The sequence below is a fragment of the Odontomachus brunneus genome, unplaced genomic scaffold (assembly GCF_010583005.1).
Source record: "Odontomachus brunneus isolate Ranch 3 - 2012 unplaced genomic scaffold, Obru_v1 Obru_scaffold_035, whole genome shotgun sequence".
NCBI lineage: Eukaryota > Metazoa > Arthropoda > Insecta > Hymenoptera > Formicidae > Odontomachus > Odontomachus brunneus.
In genome coordinates this window covers 2235300-2254283 of record NW_022639485.1, presented here as the reverse complement: position 1 = coordinate 2254283, position 18984 = coordinate 2235300, and the positions used below count along the sequence as shown (strand labels likewise).

Genomic DNA, 18984 nt, shown 5'->3' with positions numbered 1-18984 from the left:
AGTCTAAAATTCTTCTTTTTAACACCCTGTGTATATTTAGAACACAAAATCGATGAGAATTCATCGTGATTATAATTACCCCGCGCGTTTATAACGTTACTCACGGGGGAGAATTTTAGCGTGTGTACTTTCCCGCGCGTTTATAACGTTACTCACGGGGGAGAATTTTAGCGTGTGTACTTTCCCGCGCGTTCAGGGCGTTTGAGAATCGCAAAGCTGTTACCATCATGGAGATCCCTGAGGGGAGCGTTTAAAACTCGTGAGACACATCGCGCCGGATCTTATTGCGTGCCTGAGCGATTCGTGGGCGTGACAAAGGGTTAAAGGGTCGCACCAGCGGATTACCACCATCTACTCAATCCGCTTGCGGTGCACGCTCGTTGTGCCTTGTTATTTCGTGTTAGGTGAGTGCGAAGATGTTTATCGGCTGGCGGAAGACTCCAATTATCATATCTGATATAGTGGCAGGCACATATGCCATGGGCTGCTGTTGGGAACATAAGTGCTACTCTCTGCGTGACTCACTGGTTAACTTATTGCTGCGCTCTCGAGAGCCAGTCAACGTCGTCGTCGTCTCTGCAACGTTCTGATTGAAAAATCACGTGACCGCCGTCGTTGTGCGCCTTATCGCGTCGTAGTGCAATGTAATGCACGCCGCGAGTCGAACGAATCGCGCGGGATTTATCAGCCAAACAGCTTGCGCAGAAACTCACGCGGCTTTCGTCATCGTTGTTCTCGCGAATATACCATTCAAGTCTGATGCATGTTCCATATATTCGCAATTAACATTTGCTCCCCTCAGAAATTCTTGCCTGCGCCGAACGGGATCGCGCTATTATCTTGAAGTTTTTTGCTCTCGAGCAACAAGAATGTTTAGACTTTTCAACATCAGAAACGATTAGCGCCGTAAATTATCCGCTCTCCATGAGGAGTGGTTGGCATTTAAACGCGGACTGAAACTCGTGTAAGCTGTTCGTGTAAAAATTGAGCGGGTGCATAGTGATTATTGCCGTACGCGTGAAGTTCGAGATCTTCGATTCAGCACGGAAAAAAAACAATATGGTTGAGCCACACATAAATCTGATTGTGCCAACTAGATTCGACAGTAACGTACGGAACAACTGATTATGTGGTCGCAACCACAGAGCAATCGCTGAGGCATTGATGTCGCAGCAGTGACGATATTTGCTTGTTCCAACTAGTGTATCCGTGGTAAATGTCACCCCATTTCACTGATTTCTGGTTGCCACAACCAGATCACCCGTAACTCGACGCAGTCGATATACCAAAATAATTGAGTCACATCAACCCCATACATATTAAATAACCAGGGTGATGCGACCACGCTGCTGACAACTGAATATTTATAGTTATGCGCACCATATTTCTTTTCTGTGTGCATTTTGTCACTCGCACTCGTATGACTCGCGAGCGGGCGATCGGTAACGACACGAGAAGTAAACACGCCGTCGGGATCTCACAGTAATAATAATAATTATTATTATAACGATGATGATAGCAATAATACAAATAATAATATTAATAATAATAGTGGTACTGGTACTAAATCGTAATAATAATAATAATAATAATAATAATGACACATGTATTTCTAAAGAAGACAGAGTCGAGCTACTTACTAGTTTATCGGGATGGGCTTGTGGGTGTAGTAGTGCGTCATTTTAAGATGAGACGTAGGGTTCCGGGGAATAGAGGGTGGGTAAAGTTGGCTGAGTGGGTGGGTAGGTGGGTGGGTGAGAGATACCGATTCCCGGGGACGGGGTTCGTCCCCGCGGACAGATCGCGGTGTCCACGGGGACGAACGGGAATGCCGCTCGGAGCGGGTCGAGCTGCATCCCACTGGGACCACCGCGTGTTCCCGTCTCGTCAGGGCGTCGCGAACGAGTCGAACGCGCGTCTCGAGGCTACGAGACGCCGCTCTCGCTCTGTTCGACCCTTCGGCCGTCTGGCAACACGCGCTCGCCCCAGAATCCCCGAGAATGCGCTTAGCCGGAGATCGTAGTGCGCGTAGTGAAGATCGGACAACCCTACCACAAAGAGCAAAAAAAAGATCGATCATGTCGATGGGGTCGCTCGTTCGCGCTTCTCTCATTCACACTTGCGTTACTTTCACACTTCTTTTTTTTTTTCATTGCCGCGCACTCCTACTCTCGGACATTCCGACATTCACATTCTCTCTTTGCTCTCGCACGCTCTCTCTTTTTCTCCCTCTCTTTCTCTCTATCTCGTTCGCACTCTTCCTCTCTCTCTCTCTTTCTCTCGCTCTCTCACTCTCGCTCTCTCTCGCTCTCGCTCCTGCCGTCTCGCGACGAACTCGTGCACGTGTCCTAGGGGTTGCTGGAGCGCCGATGCCTGAGCTCGTCTCGATCTTAAGAGGATCTTTCCTCCTCGCGATGTTGGTGGTGCTGTTGTTGCTGCTGCTGTTGCTGCCGCTTGAGGTTACTCGTGTCAATCCACCTAGCGCCGGGAGATTTACTGCTCGGGCTTCGGCAGCAGCTCCGCCTTGGTCTGCTCCACCGCCTTGGTATCCTTCTCCTCGGCGGACTTCTCCTCCTCGCTGGACTCCTTGCTGTTGTCGGACTTCTCCTCGGAGGAGTTGGAGCGCTCCTTCACCTCTTTGGCAGCTTCCGGCTGTTGTTGTTGAGCAGGCTCCTCGATCTTCGAGTCAGCCGTCGTGTTCCGCTTGATCTGGCTGGGCTCCTGAGATTGTTGCGCAGGCTCCTTCGCGGGCTCCTCCGCCGGTTGGATGGGCGCCTCGGCGCTCTTCGCCACCTTCTCAGTCTCGGCCACCGCCTCGGTTACTTTCTCCTCGCTCTTGACTGTCTCCTCGGCTTTGACGGCCGGCTGCTCAGCCGCCGCGGTCTCCAGCTTCTCGTCCTTCTCGATCTTCTCGCTCTTCTCGGCCGGCTTCGGCTCCTCCACCGGGCTAGCTACTTCCGCGGGTGTCTGTTCGGCTTCGATCGGCGCGGATTTCTCCTGCGGCTGGCTCACTTCCTGCGCGGCCGGGGCGGCAGGTACAGGCACAGGAGCTGGCGCAGCGGCTTCCTCGGCGTCACGGGTCACGCGCTCTGGCTTTTCTTCGATCTTAGCGTGGGCGGGTGAGTGACCCTCGGCCTCTTTCGGTTGCTCAGCGGGTTGCTCGACTTTCTTCTCTTCGGCGACGGTGGCGGCGACCGCGGGTACTTCCGGTTCCTCTGTCTTCAGGGCCGGCTCCGGCTCCTCCAACTTCTTCTCCTCCTTCGCGTCCTCTTTGATAGTCTCGGCAGCGGCGACGTCGGTCTTCTCAACGGCGATCGCGGATTTCTCAGCTATTTCCGCTGGTTCCGCGCTCTTACCCTCGATGGCTACTTGTTCCTCCTGGAAAATGTTCGATTTTAATTATTGAGTATGTTCGTTGAGTATTGTCTATTAGAAAGAGAAAAACAAAGTCAATAAATATGAAAGTCATTTCAACTATCATTGTTCGGTGTCATAATTAGAAAATGAGAAACGCTGTAGTATTACTACATTTTTTTTCTATATTATATATATCTTTTCTATATTATATATAGTATACTGTGTTATATATAATATTAGTATAATAGAATACACTATTTTTTAATACTCTATATTTTTGGTCTTTAAATATTCGCACACTTAAAGACCACAACAATAAGAATGTCCAGGATCTTTAAATATTCTTACTTAAAGACCAAAGTTGTATTCCGAAACGTCTTTATTGAGGACGATTTTCATGCTATATGAATTGTCGACAAAAAGAAGTTAGGACAGACTGACAATTCGAAGAATTTAAAGACACATCGTTTTCTATATACTATATACTGACCTAATTTATATAATTGTCGAGAAAGAAGAGGTTAGAAAGAGGATAGAATGGAAGTTGGAAAAAATCGGAGACCCACCGCTTTCGGCACGACCGGGGCCTCAGCAGGTTGCTGCTCCTGCGGCGCAGGCTGCACAGATTCCTGAGCCTCAGAGGCCGCTTGTTTCAGGGACTCTTCTTCCTTCTTCTCCTGCTCGGGGGCCAACACTTTGGGTTCCTCTTTCTCCTCGAGGTGTTCCTCGGAGGAGGACTTGGACTGCGCGGTCTCTTCGACCGCCTTCGGCTGAGCCGGCTGCTGCGGCTCTTCCTTCTTCGTCTCGGCCGGCTGAGCTTCCTCGGAGGAGGACTCGCTGCTCCTCAGCGTGGGTGCGTCGTCCACGGTGGGCTGTTCAGCTGGTGTCTGTGGCTGTGCTTGCGCCGCTTCTACGGGCGCGCTGCTCTGCGCGGTCGTTTCCGCTGCCTTCAGAGCTTCCGCTGCGGCCTTCTCCTCGAGAGGAACCACCGGAAGCGGCTCGTGTCCTTCGTGGTGATCGGCCAACGGCATAGCGGCGATCATCTTCAGCCCCAACAGGCACACCATCGTTACCACGGTGAACTTTATCATTGTGATATCTGCAAAATCACGTCGTATTTTAGACACTGCACGGGGAAGACAGCTTCGTTAGCGCAACTGAATTGTCTGTCACTTGAAGGAGAAATTGGTCGTAGAAATGGAAAGATTTCCATATTAGGTTTCTACTCAGCCGATTACTCTTAGCTATCTCAATCGAGTTTCAATGCAACTAAATGTTTAGACAAATGTTTTCAGTCACAATAATATCATTTCTCGTTAGCGAATTTTTCATCCAGCCCCATTCAGTTGTACAAACTAAAATCTTTTCCGTGTGCTCGCCGCGATAAATTATGTGTCGCCTTATCAGCGAGATTGACTCCGTTCAGAATATCAACAGTTTTTATGTGACAACTCTATCATAACCAATATTCGTGATATGATAATCGTCGTTGTTGCGAGGGATCCTTGGTTTGATCTTAAAACTGCTGTGTCCTCGCCGCGACCATCTTGATTACTATTAACGTCAGAAAAGTGAGAAAACATATGCCTAAAATTTTTGCGGAACATGTCGAAATAAAATGTTATGTTAATATAAAATGACACTTGTGATCGATTGAACAATTGATTTTAAAATATTCTGAAAATTTTATTTTTATTCTAACAATCAATAAGTAACCGTAAAATTTACGTAACAAAGTTATGAGAGAGGATCCCCTAGAAAGAAAGGTTGCATGTCACGTTAACTTTACGATTATTTACTGATCGTAAAGAGCAAAAGGAAAGTTTTTAGAATATTTTACAAATGTATTCAATTGATCCTCAAAAAGTCACGTTATGGACATATCCATTTTTTTCGGTGTATATTTTTTCGGGCCAGGAGTCTTAACGGAGGATTTCAACGGAGTTCTGTACCGCTACATCGGGTAGACACTGAGACGCGCAATCTTTCAGTTAGAAGAACGGAGGTCTTGAGTGGTCGAGAACACACGCATGAATGGACTCGATCGCGGATAGGTGTTGCGAGACAAAAGGACGACGGCTATGATCGTTAATGGGCAGCGAAGTGCGTGGAATCGGAGCGAGCGGTCGCGCTGGGTGGCGATGGACGTTACATCGGGGCTGCTGCGGGAGAATCGGCAGGAAGGAGAGGGACGGATGACATTGAACCGAATGCACCGAATAAGGCAAACGTTATGGAACTAATGACAGGATGCGTGCCCCTCGCGCTTGTTATGCGTGTGTGTCGGTTTCTCCGCGCACGTTTTATTCCTCCATGCGCGACACGTTGAAGAAATACACTGTGACGTTCGTCTTGCGCGGGTACCGTCATGTAGGGGACGATTCTCCTGGAGAATGTTGAGGGTACATTGGGAGGATAATATCGAAAAGAAAGCTGGATGTCCAGAAAATAAATAATCTGAAGAAAAGTAAAAAATTGAAAATAAGAAATAAAAAATATGTAAAGAGTAAAATATATTTATTCGTAGGTACTAATAACACGTCCAGAACAATATAATCTCATCCTTAGCGAGGCCCTTTATGTGGTCTCAAAAGAATTCTTCTAAAATCAAAAGGAAAATATTCCACACAAAAAAGAATTCTAGTTGCAAGGTGCTGTTTCCTGCAATCCTATATTACCAGTGAAAACTATCGCCAAAAGATCATCTGTCTTTTGATGAAGTGGATTAATCGGAGATCTACTAGATATTTTTCTATATTTTCTTCTTTTGGATCAAGTAGAATATGTTTGAAGCAGAGTGCTCTTTTACATGCGATAAAAAAGATGCGACAAGTAAAACTCTGAGAGAAAAAATACTTGAAATATAATAGATATTTATTAATAGTATATTTACTTATGCTAATATAAAATATTTTTCAAAATGGAATATATACACATTTACAATAGAATATATACATTAAAAGTTTCTTAAAATCTCATGCTCATAAGAAAATCTTAGTTTATTATGAGAACACTGCTTATTCTATTCAAATAAAAAAATGTAGAGATTTAAATAAATATGTTAGTATACCCACACACCAAATAAATATTTATTACCTTTTTATGTATTTTTTCTCTTAGTATATTGTATACTATAAAGGACGAAATTCCTCTAATTTTAAGAATATTGTGTTTAGAATATTTCTCTTTTAGTTTTAGAGAAATTCTCTTGAGGCCATATATAAAAGAATTCCGCTAAAGATAAAATAATATCTTTAGGGTACATATTAACTTAAATTATATTAACTTAAAAATCTATATCCTTTCTTTTAAATGGAATAAACAACTATTGTTATAAAAAGCTGTAATTAAAAAAAAATGTGCATCTTCTCACTTGAGAAACATTTTTTCTCATTTTAAAAATATGTATACCAGTGTTAAATGAATATATATGTTATCAGTACACCGGATAAATATTTTTTATTTGTTAGATATTTCTTTTTCTTATTTAGATGCTCGCTTTTTTGTTTCTGAATCCACCAGCAAGATCATCAATAGAATTGATATCTTTTGTGTTATATACACGATTACATTAGACGTCATCGTTGTAAACTTCCAGGGATGTTCCTTCCATAAAATATTTAACAGACTCTAATAACTATCGGGTGGGAGACTCACAGCGGTGTTGAGTGTATCAACATGCATAGATTTGCAGTAAAATGCAAGACGCAGCTCTATATAATACTCATACTCCGCGAAGTGCATGGATAATAAATATGCACGGTGTGTGACGCAAGCGTTCTAGCCCGCGACGACCTTACCTGTACGTCGCAGAACGCGTCGCCACGTCAGGCCGCGCGAACGAAACACTAGAAGACTGTTCTGCATTCGCGCGCGTAGGCGTGCGTAAAATCGGAGACAAACGACCCGGCATTTACGCGTTATCGGCTCAACGCGGTCGATCGGCGATCATTAGCGCTCGAGTTAAGCGTAATCACCGTGACGGAGAAGCAATTCGTTCCGACGCGCTGTACCACGCGACTGTTATCGGCTAATCAATTTTTTCTTATCAACGAATTCAATGGAAAGTCGTCGCTGGAGGTCACGTTCTAATCTCACACTTTTGCGTTTAATTGCAGACTACTCTTAGCGGTCGCGACTTAATCTCGCCGCGAATTTTCGGCGAAGCGCGAACTAACGACGAGTCGTCGAATGAACGTTTGATATGCGAAGTATGAGATATTTTCTCGAGTCGCGCGGAAGGTGATTTTCGGGATTACTCTGCGCATGAAATTTCCGCTTCCTTTTGCACCTCGCGGATGCAGGGACGAACGACGTTGCGTCCTGTTGCGACGGTCGCGGCTGTTGTACGCCTCGTGGAAAATGTCCAGTCGCGGCAAACCGGAATGCAAACCGCTCGAAAGAGGCAAAAGATGGCGAGAGAGAAAGAAAGAGAAGTAGCGACGAAGACGGGAACAACAAGGCGTAAGCCAAGACAGTGAACGGGTGGGAGGCGGCAAAACGATCCAGTTTTTTACGGCGCGAGTTCGCGTTTGGCAATGCAATTGCAGGCGGTTGCAACGATCGTTCTTGCGAGGCCGGCTGCCTGCGCCCGCCTTCCTTCTCGCCGCGATATCACCGATATCGGCCGAAAGCACCTTGTGTCGCGGTCGAGAAAGTGAATCGAGCTCGCCGACTCACTTTCGATCCTCCTTATTATACAATACAAATCGCAACACGTTAGTTACTGACAACAGCAGCCACTCGCGCTAACGCACGCAGAAATGCGGCCTGTTCTTTTCAGACTAGCTGGACTAGCGCTGCACTGAAACTTCGTTCCTTTCGCTTCAAAGGCTACGTTATCTACTTGTTTTGCTCTAAAGGCAAAACATGCAAACTAGTTCAGCTAAAAGGAGCAGGCCTTAGGCTATTCTTTTCAGCTGAACTAATGCTACATTGAAACTTTGTTTATATTCCATTAAATGTTAAGTTATATACTTATTTTACCCTAAAGACAGAAAGTGCAACTTGGTTGAATTGAAAAGAATACGCCTTATGTCTGTTCTTTGTAACTGAACTAGTGTTGCATTGGAATTTCGTTCCTCTTTTCCCTCCAATGCTCGGTCGTATACTTGTTCCATTCCAACGGCAAAAGTTCCATTCAACTCAATCCAATTAAAAAGAGCAAACCTGAGGCTTGCTCTTTTCAGCTGAACTGTGCTGCACTTCTTTTCTTGGAACTTCTTTCCTGTTCCCTTCAATGCTAGGTTGTATGCTTGTTTCACTTTGAAGGCAGAAAGTGCAACTCGGTCCAGCTAGAAAAATAGATCCAAGACCTGTTCTTCTTAGCTGAACTGGTACTACACTGGAATTTCGTTCTTTTTCCCTTCAATGCTAGGTTGTGTATTTGTTTCACTCTACAAACCTAAGACTTGTTTCAGTTGAATTAATGTGCTGCATTGATACTTTGTTTCTTCTCCCTTCAACGCTAAGTTGTATATTTGTTTCATTCTCTAAAGGCAGAAAGTGCAACCTAGTCCAGCTAAAAAAAACTTTATATCTGTTCTTCTTAACTGAACTCTGATGCTGCAAAATTCTAATGCACTAAAATTTCGCTCCATTTCCTTTCAATTCTATAGTTCAAAGTTATATTTTTGTTTCACTATAAAGGCAGAAAATGCAACTGGTCTAACTAAAAAAATAGATTTAAGGCTTGTTCTTTCAGCTGAAGTAGTGCCGCACTGGAACTTTGTTCCTTTTCCCTACAATTTTCTTTACGTACTTGTTCCACCTTAAAAGCTGAAAGCTCAACCTACTCCAGCTAAGAAGAATAGACCTGTCTCTCCGACTGTGATTTCGCACAAGGCCGTCTCTTGTGCGAACGTCACCGGAACCTGAGAAGCTGCCTGCGTGACGATCATGAAATTTTGCGCGTTGTCTCGAGAGTTAGGTTGAAATTTAATTGTCCAAATATTTTCGTGGAATTGCGCGCGCGCAGATGTAATTGCACCGGATATACACAGCGCGCGCTCGCCGTCGCAACAGGCTTAATTGCGAGTTAATGCAAGTACCATACCCGTCGGTTTATTGTCCGTGCATCACGGACGTTTCGTTAATTATTTCCTATATACAGCATTACGTGAGAACGTACTCGTCGATGCGCGGCGATGTCGCCGATCTCACGTAATGTCCTTCCGTTCTGCGCAATCCTCGTAGGGACTTAGAAAGTGAGAGAGAGAGAGAGAAAGAAAGAGACGGAAAGGGACAGTGAAACGGCGGGAACGGTAGAATCAACGAAATTCCATGGGGGAAGACGACGCTAGAGTCGCTAATCGCGGCGCGAATGCCAACACAAAGGCGACACAGGTCGATAGACGCAGGAAATGGCTGTGAAAGATGATGGACGCCGATTACCTCATCAAGATCATCAGAGATGTAATAATGGTACCACAAAGAAGTCGCGCGCCATCAAGCGCTCCAACGTCAATGATTATAGTCTTCTGTTCTTTCCCTCCCCCCTCTCTCTCTCTCTTTCTCTCTTTCTCTTCGCCTAGCGACTGCCGATTGTGGCGTATTGAAGGAGCGACGTTTGGATTTGAAGTTGCGAAACTCCTTCATCCGACCTAAAACACGCGAGATCCGCTCCGAACTCGCGGTATTCGCTCGTGTGGGATGAAATCGCGAAATCCACTGGTCTGACCTAAGCGCGCCGTGATCCACTTCGAAGTCGCGCGTGGAAGACGAGCACAGGGCCGCAGGGATTAATTAGGGACGCGGACCATTCGAAGCGCGGTCGACGGTTCGTCGATCACGAGAAGAAAGCTGCGAGAAGACTTAGGACAACGTCGCGCGGCGACCTCGAGTCGACGTCGCGACATTCGCAGGTACTCCGCAGATTGACAGATTAAGCCGGCTAATTAAGGGTCGGAGAGGTGCGCGCTGCGAGGGGAACGCGAAATTACGCAAATGCGCGCGGTGTTGCTCCTTGAGAAATCTACGAATTATCTATACCGACGGCGATGATGCGAGGTTAGCACGCGAGCGACTTGCTACGACATCGGGCTCCCTGCTCCTTCGCGGAGCATCGAGCTGTCTATAAAATTAATTCTCCTTCATTAACATAGAATGGCAAGAAGCGCGTTTCGTACACATCGAGTAGACGTACGTTTGAATTCGCATTGGGAGTCAACAACTGGTTGGTCGATGGTGTCGCGACGCGACTTCAACGCGGGCCGTCATTCCGCGTTCTCTTATGGAGATGCAAACGCGCGCGCTGTCTTTGAGATTACGTTCCCTTGGGTGAAAATGAACTTGTATGAATTAGAAGCGCGACTCAGCGCGAGCGTATTTAGCGGCGGTTTAGTTGTGAGCCGATCGTCTCCGATAGCGACCACCGGAGCTGATCATTCGCTGTCGTTTTGAAAATCCCGTTGCGTGCCGCGCCCCGGCTAATTGAACGAATGCCAGCGGACGGCGAACAATGGCATTATCGCGCTCCACTTTCAAAACTGTCTCTATTGCCGCGGCAAAACCCTCGGTATATCGAGTCCTACGCGTATTGCGAAAGAAGTGCAGCTAGCCGCGAGACTCGAGAAAAGTCTCCGGCACACAAGCGCGCGCACGCGATCATTTCGAGCCAAGTAATTGCGTCTGCGAACCGCACTTGTCACTCCGACTTCGTCTCTTACCTGCGTCTTCGAGCTTCTTCCAGTGCGGAAGAAGCGTGAAGACGACTTTGGAAACGCGAAACGAGCGATTATGGACACGGATGTCTTCGCGAGGCTTTGCCGAAAGTTCCTTCGTCATCAACTCGATTTGACAGTATTAGACTTGATTAGTATTGGCTTGTTCGAAAATTGATTCAATGACACGTCGGAAATGAGAGGATCTCTTCACTGATAGAAAGGATACCTAAAGAATAAAGAATACTTATACGGAAGGTACTAATAACATATTTACTTACATCTCTCATCAAATTCTCTTGTTTAGACAGAATAAACAATTGCTTTTGTGAAAAGCAGCGATTTTAGGAAAATGTATTTGAAAAAGATTTTTCTACTTGAAAAAAATGTTTTCTGTGCAAAAATATTAGTATAGGCGGTAATATGTTATTAGCACCCACTGAGTAAATATTTTTTGTTCTTTAAGGATTTTTTCTCTTAGTGTTCAGAGACAATTCAGTTCAGTCGCTTGCGGGAAAGTCGCGACACTTCTTTTGGACAAGTTTATAGATCTAATACAATAATATTTACACTTGTGTTTATTGATTACTTTTGCACAACTTCTATTAAAAACTTCTTTTAAAAATTTGACAGCTCTCAGTGCTCAAACTCGTGCACAGATGTCCCCCCCTGACGAAAATGAGAGTTTCTGGCGGAGAAGATACTCTGCGTATGCCATAACACTCTCACTGCACTCTTCTCTATAACTCCGGAAGAGTGTAGTGAAAGTGTTAGACGTACAGAGAGTACCTTTTTCGTTAGAGCCGCAGTCTCATTAGTTTCACGTATTCGTTCATCGATCTTGTCCAAAACTGCGTCACGGCTTTTGTGCAAACGACTATACGTGTTGGACCAGCGGATGTGGATTCGGGTTGGGCTCTCGCGATGTCAACGTCCGCTCGCTTATGACATACAGGTGACGCTCGACGAAGAAACTCCTATCCCACAGACAGGTGTCTCGAAAAAAAAGCGGCGGGTCGGCTAAGTCCGTGGCAAAGTCAACAAATTCGTTATTGCATCCATCGTCGAGAGATCAACTGGACGGGATCTCTCGCGAGCGGTCTCGAGACGGAGTTTCTTCGGTCGAGGGAGGGTTGCTTGGGGATATTCTGCCCGTAAAAAAGGTACTCACGTCTTGTTCTCTCCTCCGTAATCGAGAAACTCTTGCCAGACGAGTCGGCGTCGGGCACAGCGGGCTCTTCCTTGGCTCCTCTTGCTCTTCTCTCTCTGTCAAATCGGCTCTCTCTCTCTTTCTCTCTCACCGGGTCGCGCGAACTGTTGATCGGCACGACTGATCGGAGTGCGAAGAACGATTAAAAGTGGACTCGAGGAGAGACGCGGGGGGTTCTGCCTCTTTCTCTCTCTTTTCTCTGTCTGTGTATGTCTTTTCGCGCGCGTGCGATTACGCTCGTTTGCGAAGGATCGTTGGCGATCGGGATGAAGGTTGGGTCGTGTGTCGAGATGGAATCGCCGGGGCCCCGCTTATATACCCATTTACCCACCCGTGCTGGCGGCCAGGATCGTGCAAGGGGGCCCCGACCCTCCTCGCCTGAGCCACCGGGGGAGGGGCCCCCCTTTTAGTCTTCTCTTCGCCGCCCTTCTTGGACTCTGCCTACCTTATCCTCCCTCCTCCTCTCTCTTTCTCTTCCTCCTACACCGCTCCCTCGTTCTTGTCGCCTCTCTCTCTCTCTCTCTCTCTCTCTCTCGCTCGCTCGCTCGCTCGCTCGCTCACTTGCTCGCTTCTGTGCTTCACGACTCGCTCGCTGATTCCTTCGCTCTTTTCCGTTCCGGCCCACGCCGTCTACGCTTGGTGTGTGCCTCGTGATCCCGATGAGATTTTCGATGTCGGGTTCACGGATTCGCGGCGTGGCTCGTGTTGCTGACCCACTGCTGTCGCGCCTTGGGCAAGCTTGGGCCTTTTGTCCGTCGTAATCAAGCATCGAGTGCCCTGCGGACGAACGGATGCGAGTTGCCGTGAAGATCATGAGGTTGCTCGCGGTGGAAGGTGATGGGAAACTTGAGAGATGAGTTAGAGACATTTTTGCAAAAGAGCATTACTTGGAGAATCAGAGAATTATTGCATAAACTCATCTTAGCAATCAGTACTGCACATTCTACTGGGTTGGTGCAAAAGGTTTGTCGCAAGGTAGATTTCAAGCGATTACGTTTACGTGAATTTTTTGCGTGTCATCTGCCTGATGCATACTACACAGTCTTTCTTCGTGTAAACAATGTAAACTATGTAGAATATTGTAAATTAATATTAAAATATACAAAAAAGAGCAATTAAATCGTGACACGGTTATCGTATTTAATTATATGAGTAACAGAAAACGTTATAAATTTATATCAGAATTCTAAAGGTTAAATAAAAATATAAAGTTTTCTCGATTAATTCTTGAATAAGAGCCATATAATATTGTTCTTTAAACAACATTCACTGATTACTCCTTATTATTTATGACATCTCTTGCATAGTTTATGTATAGTCGATATACGCTTAGGATATATACTGTAGAACATCATAATTTACGCGTAAAAGTCCAATCCTGGGGTTTAACGTGTTTGTTAAATAAAACAGAAAATGAAATTATCCAATTTCGAAGGATTAATAATTTTTGCGAGTAAAATGAGCAACGTCGACTCTATTCGACTATTTTCCCTTGAATATATCCAAATTTCCTGGGGAATTTTAACGATAAATCTGTTGCATCAACCTAATAGCGTGCTCGACTAGTCGTCGTTGAGGACGGACGCACCTGCGTGCCGGCATGACGTGTCGCGTTTGTGTTTTAAAAGCATTCATTTGGGACCATTCAATATATCGAGCGGAAGTGCAATGGCAGGGCTGACCAAGCTGTGGCAGAGGCCATGCGACCTTGAGTACATTTAAAGGGATCAATCGACCGTTTATTTTTTTCTCTCTTTCTCTTTCTATCTCCCTCGATTTGCTGGCGAAAGGAAGCCAACTGTAAAAACGTTCTATTCTTCAGCGAACAAGACAGGATCTCTTCCCCCGGTTCTCTCTCTCTCTCTCTCTCTCTCTCTCTCTCTCTCTCGATCAAAGAATAATTCCAAAGTCGAAAGATACTCGATGAACACGTTACGCTCTATCGCATTCTGAAGAATCTTGTTATCCGCGGTTGAACGCAAATTCGCTGTAATGCCTCAATAATTCTGGATACACTCAGGAGACGTCTATTAAGCGATCAAACTGTTGGTTCTTCCGCCTCTTGAATGACCTTTCCTCCTCACTTGAGGACAGATATTCACGTCATCTAAAATTCACGTCGTCCGTACTTACGTGTCTCTCTCTCATTCGCGACGGAGACGCTTCCTTCAATGAGCGTAAACGAATCGTCCCGCGCGTGCCCAACATACTTAAATGGCCGAAAATGCGCAAACAATGTCTATTTCGTCGTTCTTTGTCGCCAAGTGGCTGGATCCTCGTGACCGTCGCGTTACGCGGATGCGACGAATTTCTGCCGTTTTTCCATTGGGATCCCCATCCACCGGGATGCTGAAGCGTGCATTTCACCCGTCGCGAATTCGCGGGCTTGACAAGTCCTGTACGGCTAGGTAAATTGTTCTGTCTTCTCCGTCGCTCCGTGACTCACCGAGCGCTCCTCGATGAATCGCACACGCGTGTTATACACGCGCCAGTGCGTGTATGCATGGCCACTATTATGTAAACCGTCGGTTTACGTATCGCGCCGGCGACTCCCGCATTGAAAATTGCTCATCCGCCCGAATGTCGATACATAGCCGAATAATAATCATCGGTGCACCCGTACCAGTTCCCGCCGAAGGTCGCCGTTAATCAAACAGTCGTCGAACTAGTTTTAATTGGGTCTCGCGCGATCGTCTTGTTGGTCAAAGATAAATTCACTCGTCGCTTCGTGGGATTTCAATGGGTTTTAATTTGAGCAACATTCGCGTGGGTAGTTAGTGACCACTTCGAATATACAGGTTAAATCGTCTGACGTTGGATTCTAAGATATCTCTTAGTTGTTTCTTGTTTTAGAGAAAAATGGGCAATGGATAAATTGTGCGCGGAAGGGATGAATATTGTGGTTAACTAATCCTTCGATATTATTCTTTATTTGAAATACGCAGTCACCTACGTTAGATTCTAAAATATCTCTGTCATTCTTTATATTAGAGAAAGATTTGTACTGAATAAATTATTTGGCTGGAGAAAGGAGGAATTAATATATTGTGGACAGCCAACCTTTTAATATTATTATTGACTTAAAATATGAAGGATGAGTCATCTAATGTTAAATTCTAATATACCTGTTCTTTATATTAGAAGAAAATGCGTAAGGAATAAATTAGGCGGTTGGAAGAATTAAATATTATGGCCAGCCAACTTTTCCAACCACACAATTTATTCTTTATATATTTTCCTTTGGTATAAAAAAGAAGGCAATAGGACTAAATTTTAGGATCTAAATTTAAGTGACTCACTCTGTATGTTTTAAATTAAAAGTGATATTGAAGAATAAAGGAAATTCGACGAGGCCGATCGAAACAATCCGATAGCTTTACTATGTTCCTGTAAAAATATTTTTTATCGTTAAAAGTGTGCCACCCGTTACACTCGTGTTTAGTTTCCGCGATCGACACGCCCGTGAGTAATTAACTATCTTCGCGATCTTGATCGCGCGCGATAATCTTCTGCCTTATCCACGTCGAGATCGATGACCTCACCTTGCTCGCTCGCTCGTTCACTTGCTCGTTCACTCGCTCGCTAGATAACTGGCTAGCTAGCCATCTCGATTGCAAGCGTATTGTAAGCGGAATCAGTCCGCGGAGAAACAGTATATCTAAGTTGCAGAAGTTTCTCTATTTCTGTGCGCTTTAAATAATTTCCTGTCGTAGTATTTGTCAACAAACTGTTAAAAAATTAGTCGAAAAGCGTCGAAATACGTCGAAATTAGGCGTGACTAATGCTGTCTTTTAAGAATAATTCTTCGTTTATTAAAATTACTGTTTCATAAATAGTGTGTTTTAAAAATATAAAAATACTAAAAATATACTACTGAAACAGTATACTATTAAAATGATAATAATGGTTATAATATATATTATAACATATAAATTACTAACACACATGATAATAATGGTTATAATATATATTATAACATATAAATTACTAACACACACAGTAAAATTACTATTAGTATTATTAATTTTAATAATACTAATAGTAATACTAACACACACACATACACACAGTAATTTGTATATTCTAATACCATTATTATCATTTTAGTAGTAATATGTTAGTAATACTAACAGTAATTTTATTGTGTTAGTAATTTTTATATTCTAATATCATTATTTTATTATTTTAGTAATATACTGTTTTATGTATTAAAATTATTATGTCACGAAAGATACGTAAAACCAATGAAATCACTAAAACAATATTTTAATAAACGAAACATTAAAAGTACCAAAAGGGCAATAGTTTCCCGCGAATAAATACACAAACAAATGAATAAATGTTAACCACTGTACTCGGCTCGGAGATCGTAAATTTCGAGTATTTTCTAGCTTCGCCTTTGAACGCTAAGAATTCCGCCCGCGGGTGAACGCGCAACATTCTTCGACATTATTGGCGCTCTTCTCGGTACATCGTTTTGTATCATACTGGTGTATTCTCTTCCTGGATTCTCGCAGTTGTTGTTGAGACGGCGGCGGCTGCTGCTGTTGCCGCTGCTTTACAACCGGCGATTTCCAACCGTTATATGCGTACCGTTACGATAATGCGCTTTTATTAAGCTGCCGTTCGCGAAAAAATAGATTCTCTAACGCGCTTATACATTCAATTGTACCTTGCATCTATGCGTCCGGCGCGTTCGAAACCGTCGCGCTTTGCTACGGCCGCTAATTATCTGGCAAATTACGAATCGATTTCCTCGTAGCGACAGCTCGCTCGACTAAGTGCAATTTTGTAATACGTTAAATCGAATGTTTCCGCCATATCAGTTGCGAGCTTTGTTCGAATAATCGACATACTGATTTATTCTGCACAATATCAATTTCTATTGTTCATTATTCTTTCTGAAACCTTCCATATCTCAAGATTCTTTAAGCCCGAAACATGATAAATATATCAAATCTCCTTGGTAGAAATTGCTGTTTTCAAGCAGTTACTGGATAATTATGTTAATTTTTATCTAATAACTCTCTCTCTCTCTCTCTCTCTCTCTCTCTTTGAAGAATAAAAATTTATATAAAATTTTGTGTTGTTATATTATATATCTCATTTGTCTTTTGCTCATTTTTATTTCTAATCTTAGTTATTATTCCTGTCACAAAATTTAATATTGTCAAATGCTCTATTTCCTCCAATTCCTTTTCTTTTCTTACTCTATTTTTTTGCACGTTCACTTATTATATCATGTTTTAAATTTTTTTACGATAAACATTATAATACATGCACATATCATAAAACTGAATTAATATTATTTATATTATGCCGTGAAAATAATTGCTCCATATATTATACAGTAAACTGCTTCAATCACTGAATTAATACATAATAATAACTAAGCGGATGTTTACGCAAGCTGCACACATTTTTATCAGGGCTTTGATATTTTGTTCTAAGCCCGAGACTGTAATGTAATTTCTGACAAAAAACATTCCCCGCACTATCAGACTTTGTAATTCTCAAGCTTTAGATGTTACTACGAGTTCTGGCAGCACGAGGAACGCCTTTTGCTAGAAATTACTTCAAAGTTTTGGACTTTGAGCAACAGACTTGCTGCACTCATCGTGTTGTAGATCTTACAGGATCCTCTCAGTTTATCTTGTGCTATTTTAACCACTTTCATGAGTAGAGAGGAAAGAGGAAAGAAAAATAGCAAGAAGCATTACTAATCTTATTTGTTCATAGGATTGCATAAAAGGAGATCGTAATAGCAGATATGTTGTTGGAAGTGCCGGCACGATTCGTCTCTATGGTATAATTATCGCGATGCCAATGATTGCGGTGTAATCGCGGCTCTCCGAGAAAAAGTGCGATGTTTTTATGACGTTCTAGGCGCCGCTCGTTCCTCTGCGTTGTCTCTTTAACGACACTAATTACGAATCACGTCCGGCTTCGTCGCGTGTCACGTAGACGTTCGCGAATTTCGTCTATTAATTCTACACATGTTTTTACATGAGTACACGACGACGACGACAACGACGACGACGATGATGAGGATGCCGCGCGAGCGCGTGCAAGGCCGCGAGAACGAACAACTTATTTAAATTATTCAATCAGGACAAGGATGCCGGGCGGCACCAGGAAACGGCAATTACAAGTGTATGTAATTATCGAAACTTTTCGAAGGATCGCGCGGGCCTTCGAAAGTCGTGTAAATATTGCCATTGCGCGGCTATTTTTCAATTTACGAAGCAGTCTTAAAAAGTGAGAGTCGACATTGAACGCGCGCGTGGTCAACGGAGACCGTTGATTGCGCGTTACGTTGAACACATATCGCTGCACCTTTTGCAATCTAAGGACAGAAAAATAATAAGGGACCTGGAAACACAGAGAAACAACGACGTCGTCGTATCTTCCCGTGCCTGAATCGTGCGGGAGCGAAAGTACACGGCGATTGCGAGAGCCAAAGATCTGCATTCTTCGTTTCGCGCAAGGATTCGTCGTATTTGCACGCAGCGAGCCGACTATGCGAAATTCCCGTTAAATCGATCCGTCGCGCCACTTTGCTCCTTCGTCCTGTTGCCTTCGTTCATCCCCGCGCACGATGCTGATTGGCACAGACGCGATTTTTCACAGTTCAGCACGCGCATCAAGGACGGCGCGTTTCAAGTCAGATCTTTACTGCCGCGTATAAGAGAGAGAGAGAGAGAGAGAGAGAGAGAGAGAGAGAGAGAGAGAGAGAGAGAGAGAGAGAGAGAGAGA

General features: G+C 44.1%; 2 protein-coding genes across 5 annotated transcripts in view; one reads left to right on the top strand and one right to left on the bottom strand.

Annotated features, from left to right (window-relative positions):
* The window catches only part of LOC116843691 (serine/threonine-protein kinase S6KL), an 85971-nt gene that overhangs the window by 4484 nt on the left and 62503 nt on the right, over window positions 1-18984 (top strand). Inside the window, exon 9 of one of the 4 annotated variants that reach the window (XM_032814330.1) lies at window positions 5275-6484. The exons of 2 other annotated variants lie outside the window; for them this stretch is intronic. In XM_032814330.1, coding sequence (XP_032670221.1) covers window positions 5275-5449 — 175 coding nt within the window. In that variant the 3' untranslated portion in view covers window positions 5450-6484. Of the gene's footprint in view, window positions 1-5274; window positions 6485-18984 lie in introns of those variants that run through there. One more of the 4 variants, XM_032814331.1, reaches the window with a different exon arrangement.
* Window positions 1587-12512, bottom strand: LOC116843690 (probable serine/threonine-protein kinase kinX). Its single transcript, XM_032814328.1, has 3 exons — window positions 12190-12512; window positions 3924-4456; window positions 1587-3378 (listed from the first exon to the last, which is right to left on the bottom strand). The coding sequence occupies exons 2-3, from the start codon at window positions 4446-4448 to the stop codon at window positions 2494-2496; spliced, it is 1410 nt and encodes a 469-aa protein (XP_032670219.1). The 5' UTR covers window positions 4449-4456; window positions 12190-12512; the 3' UTR covers window positions 1587-2493.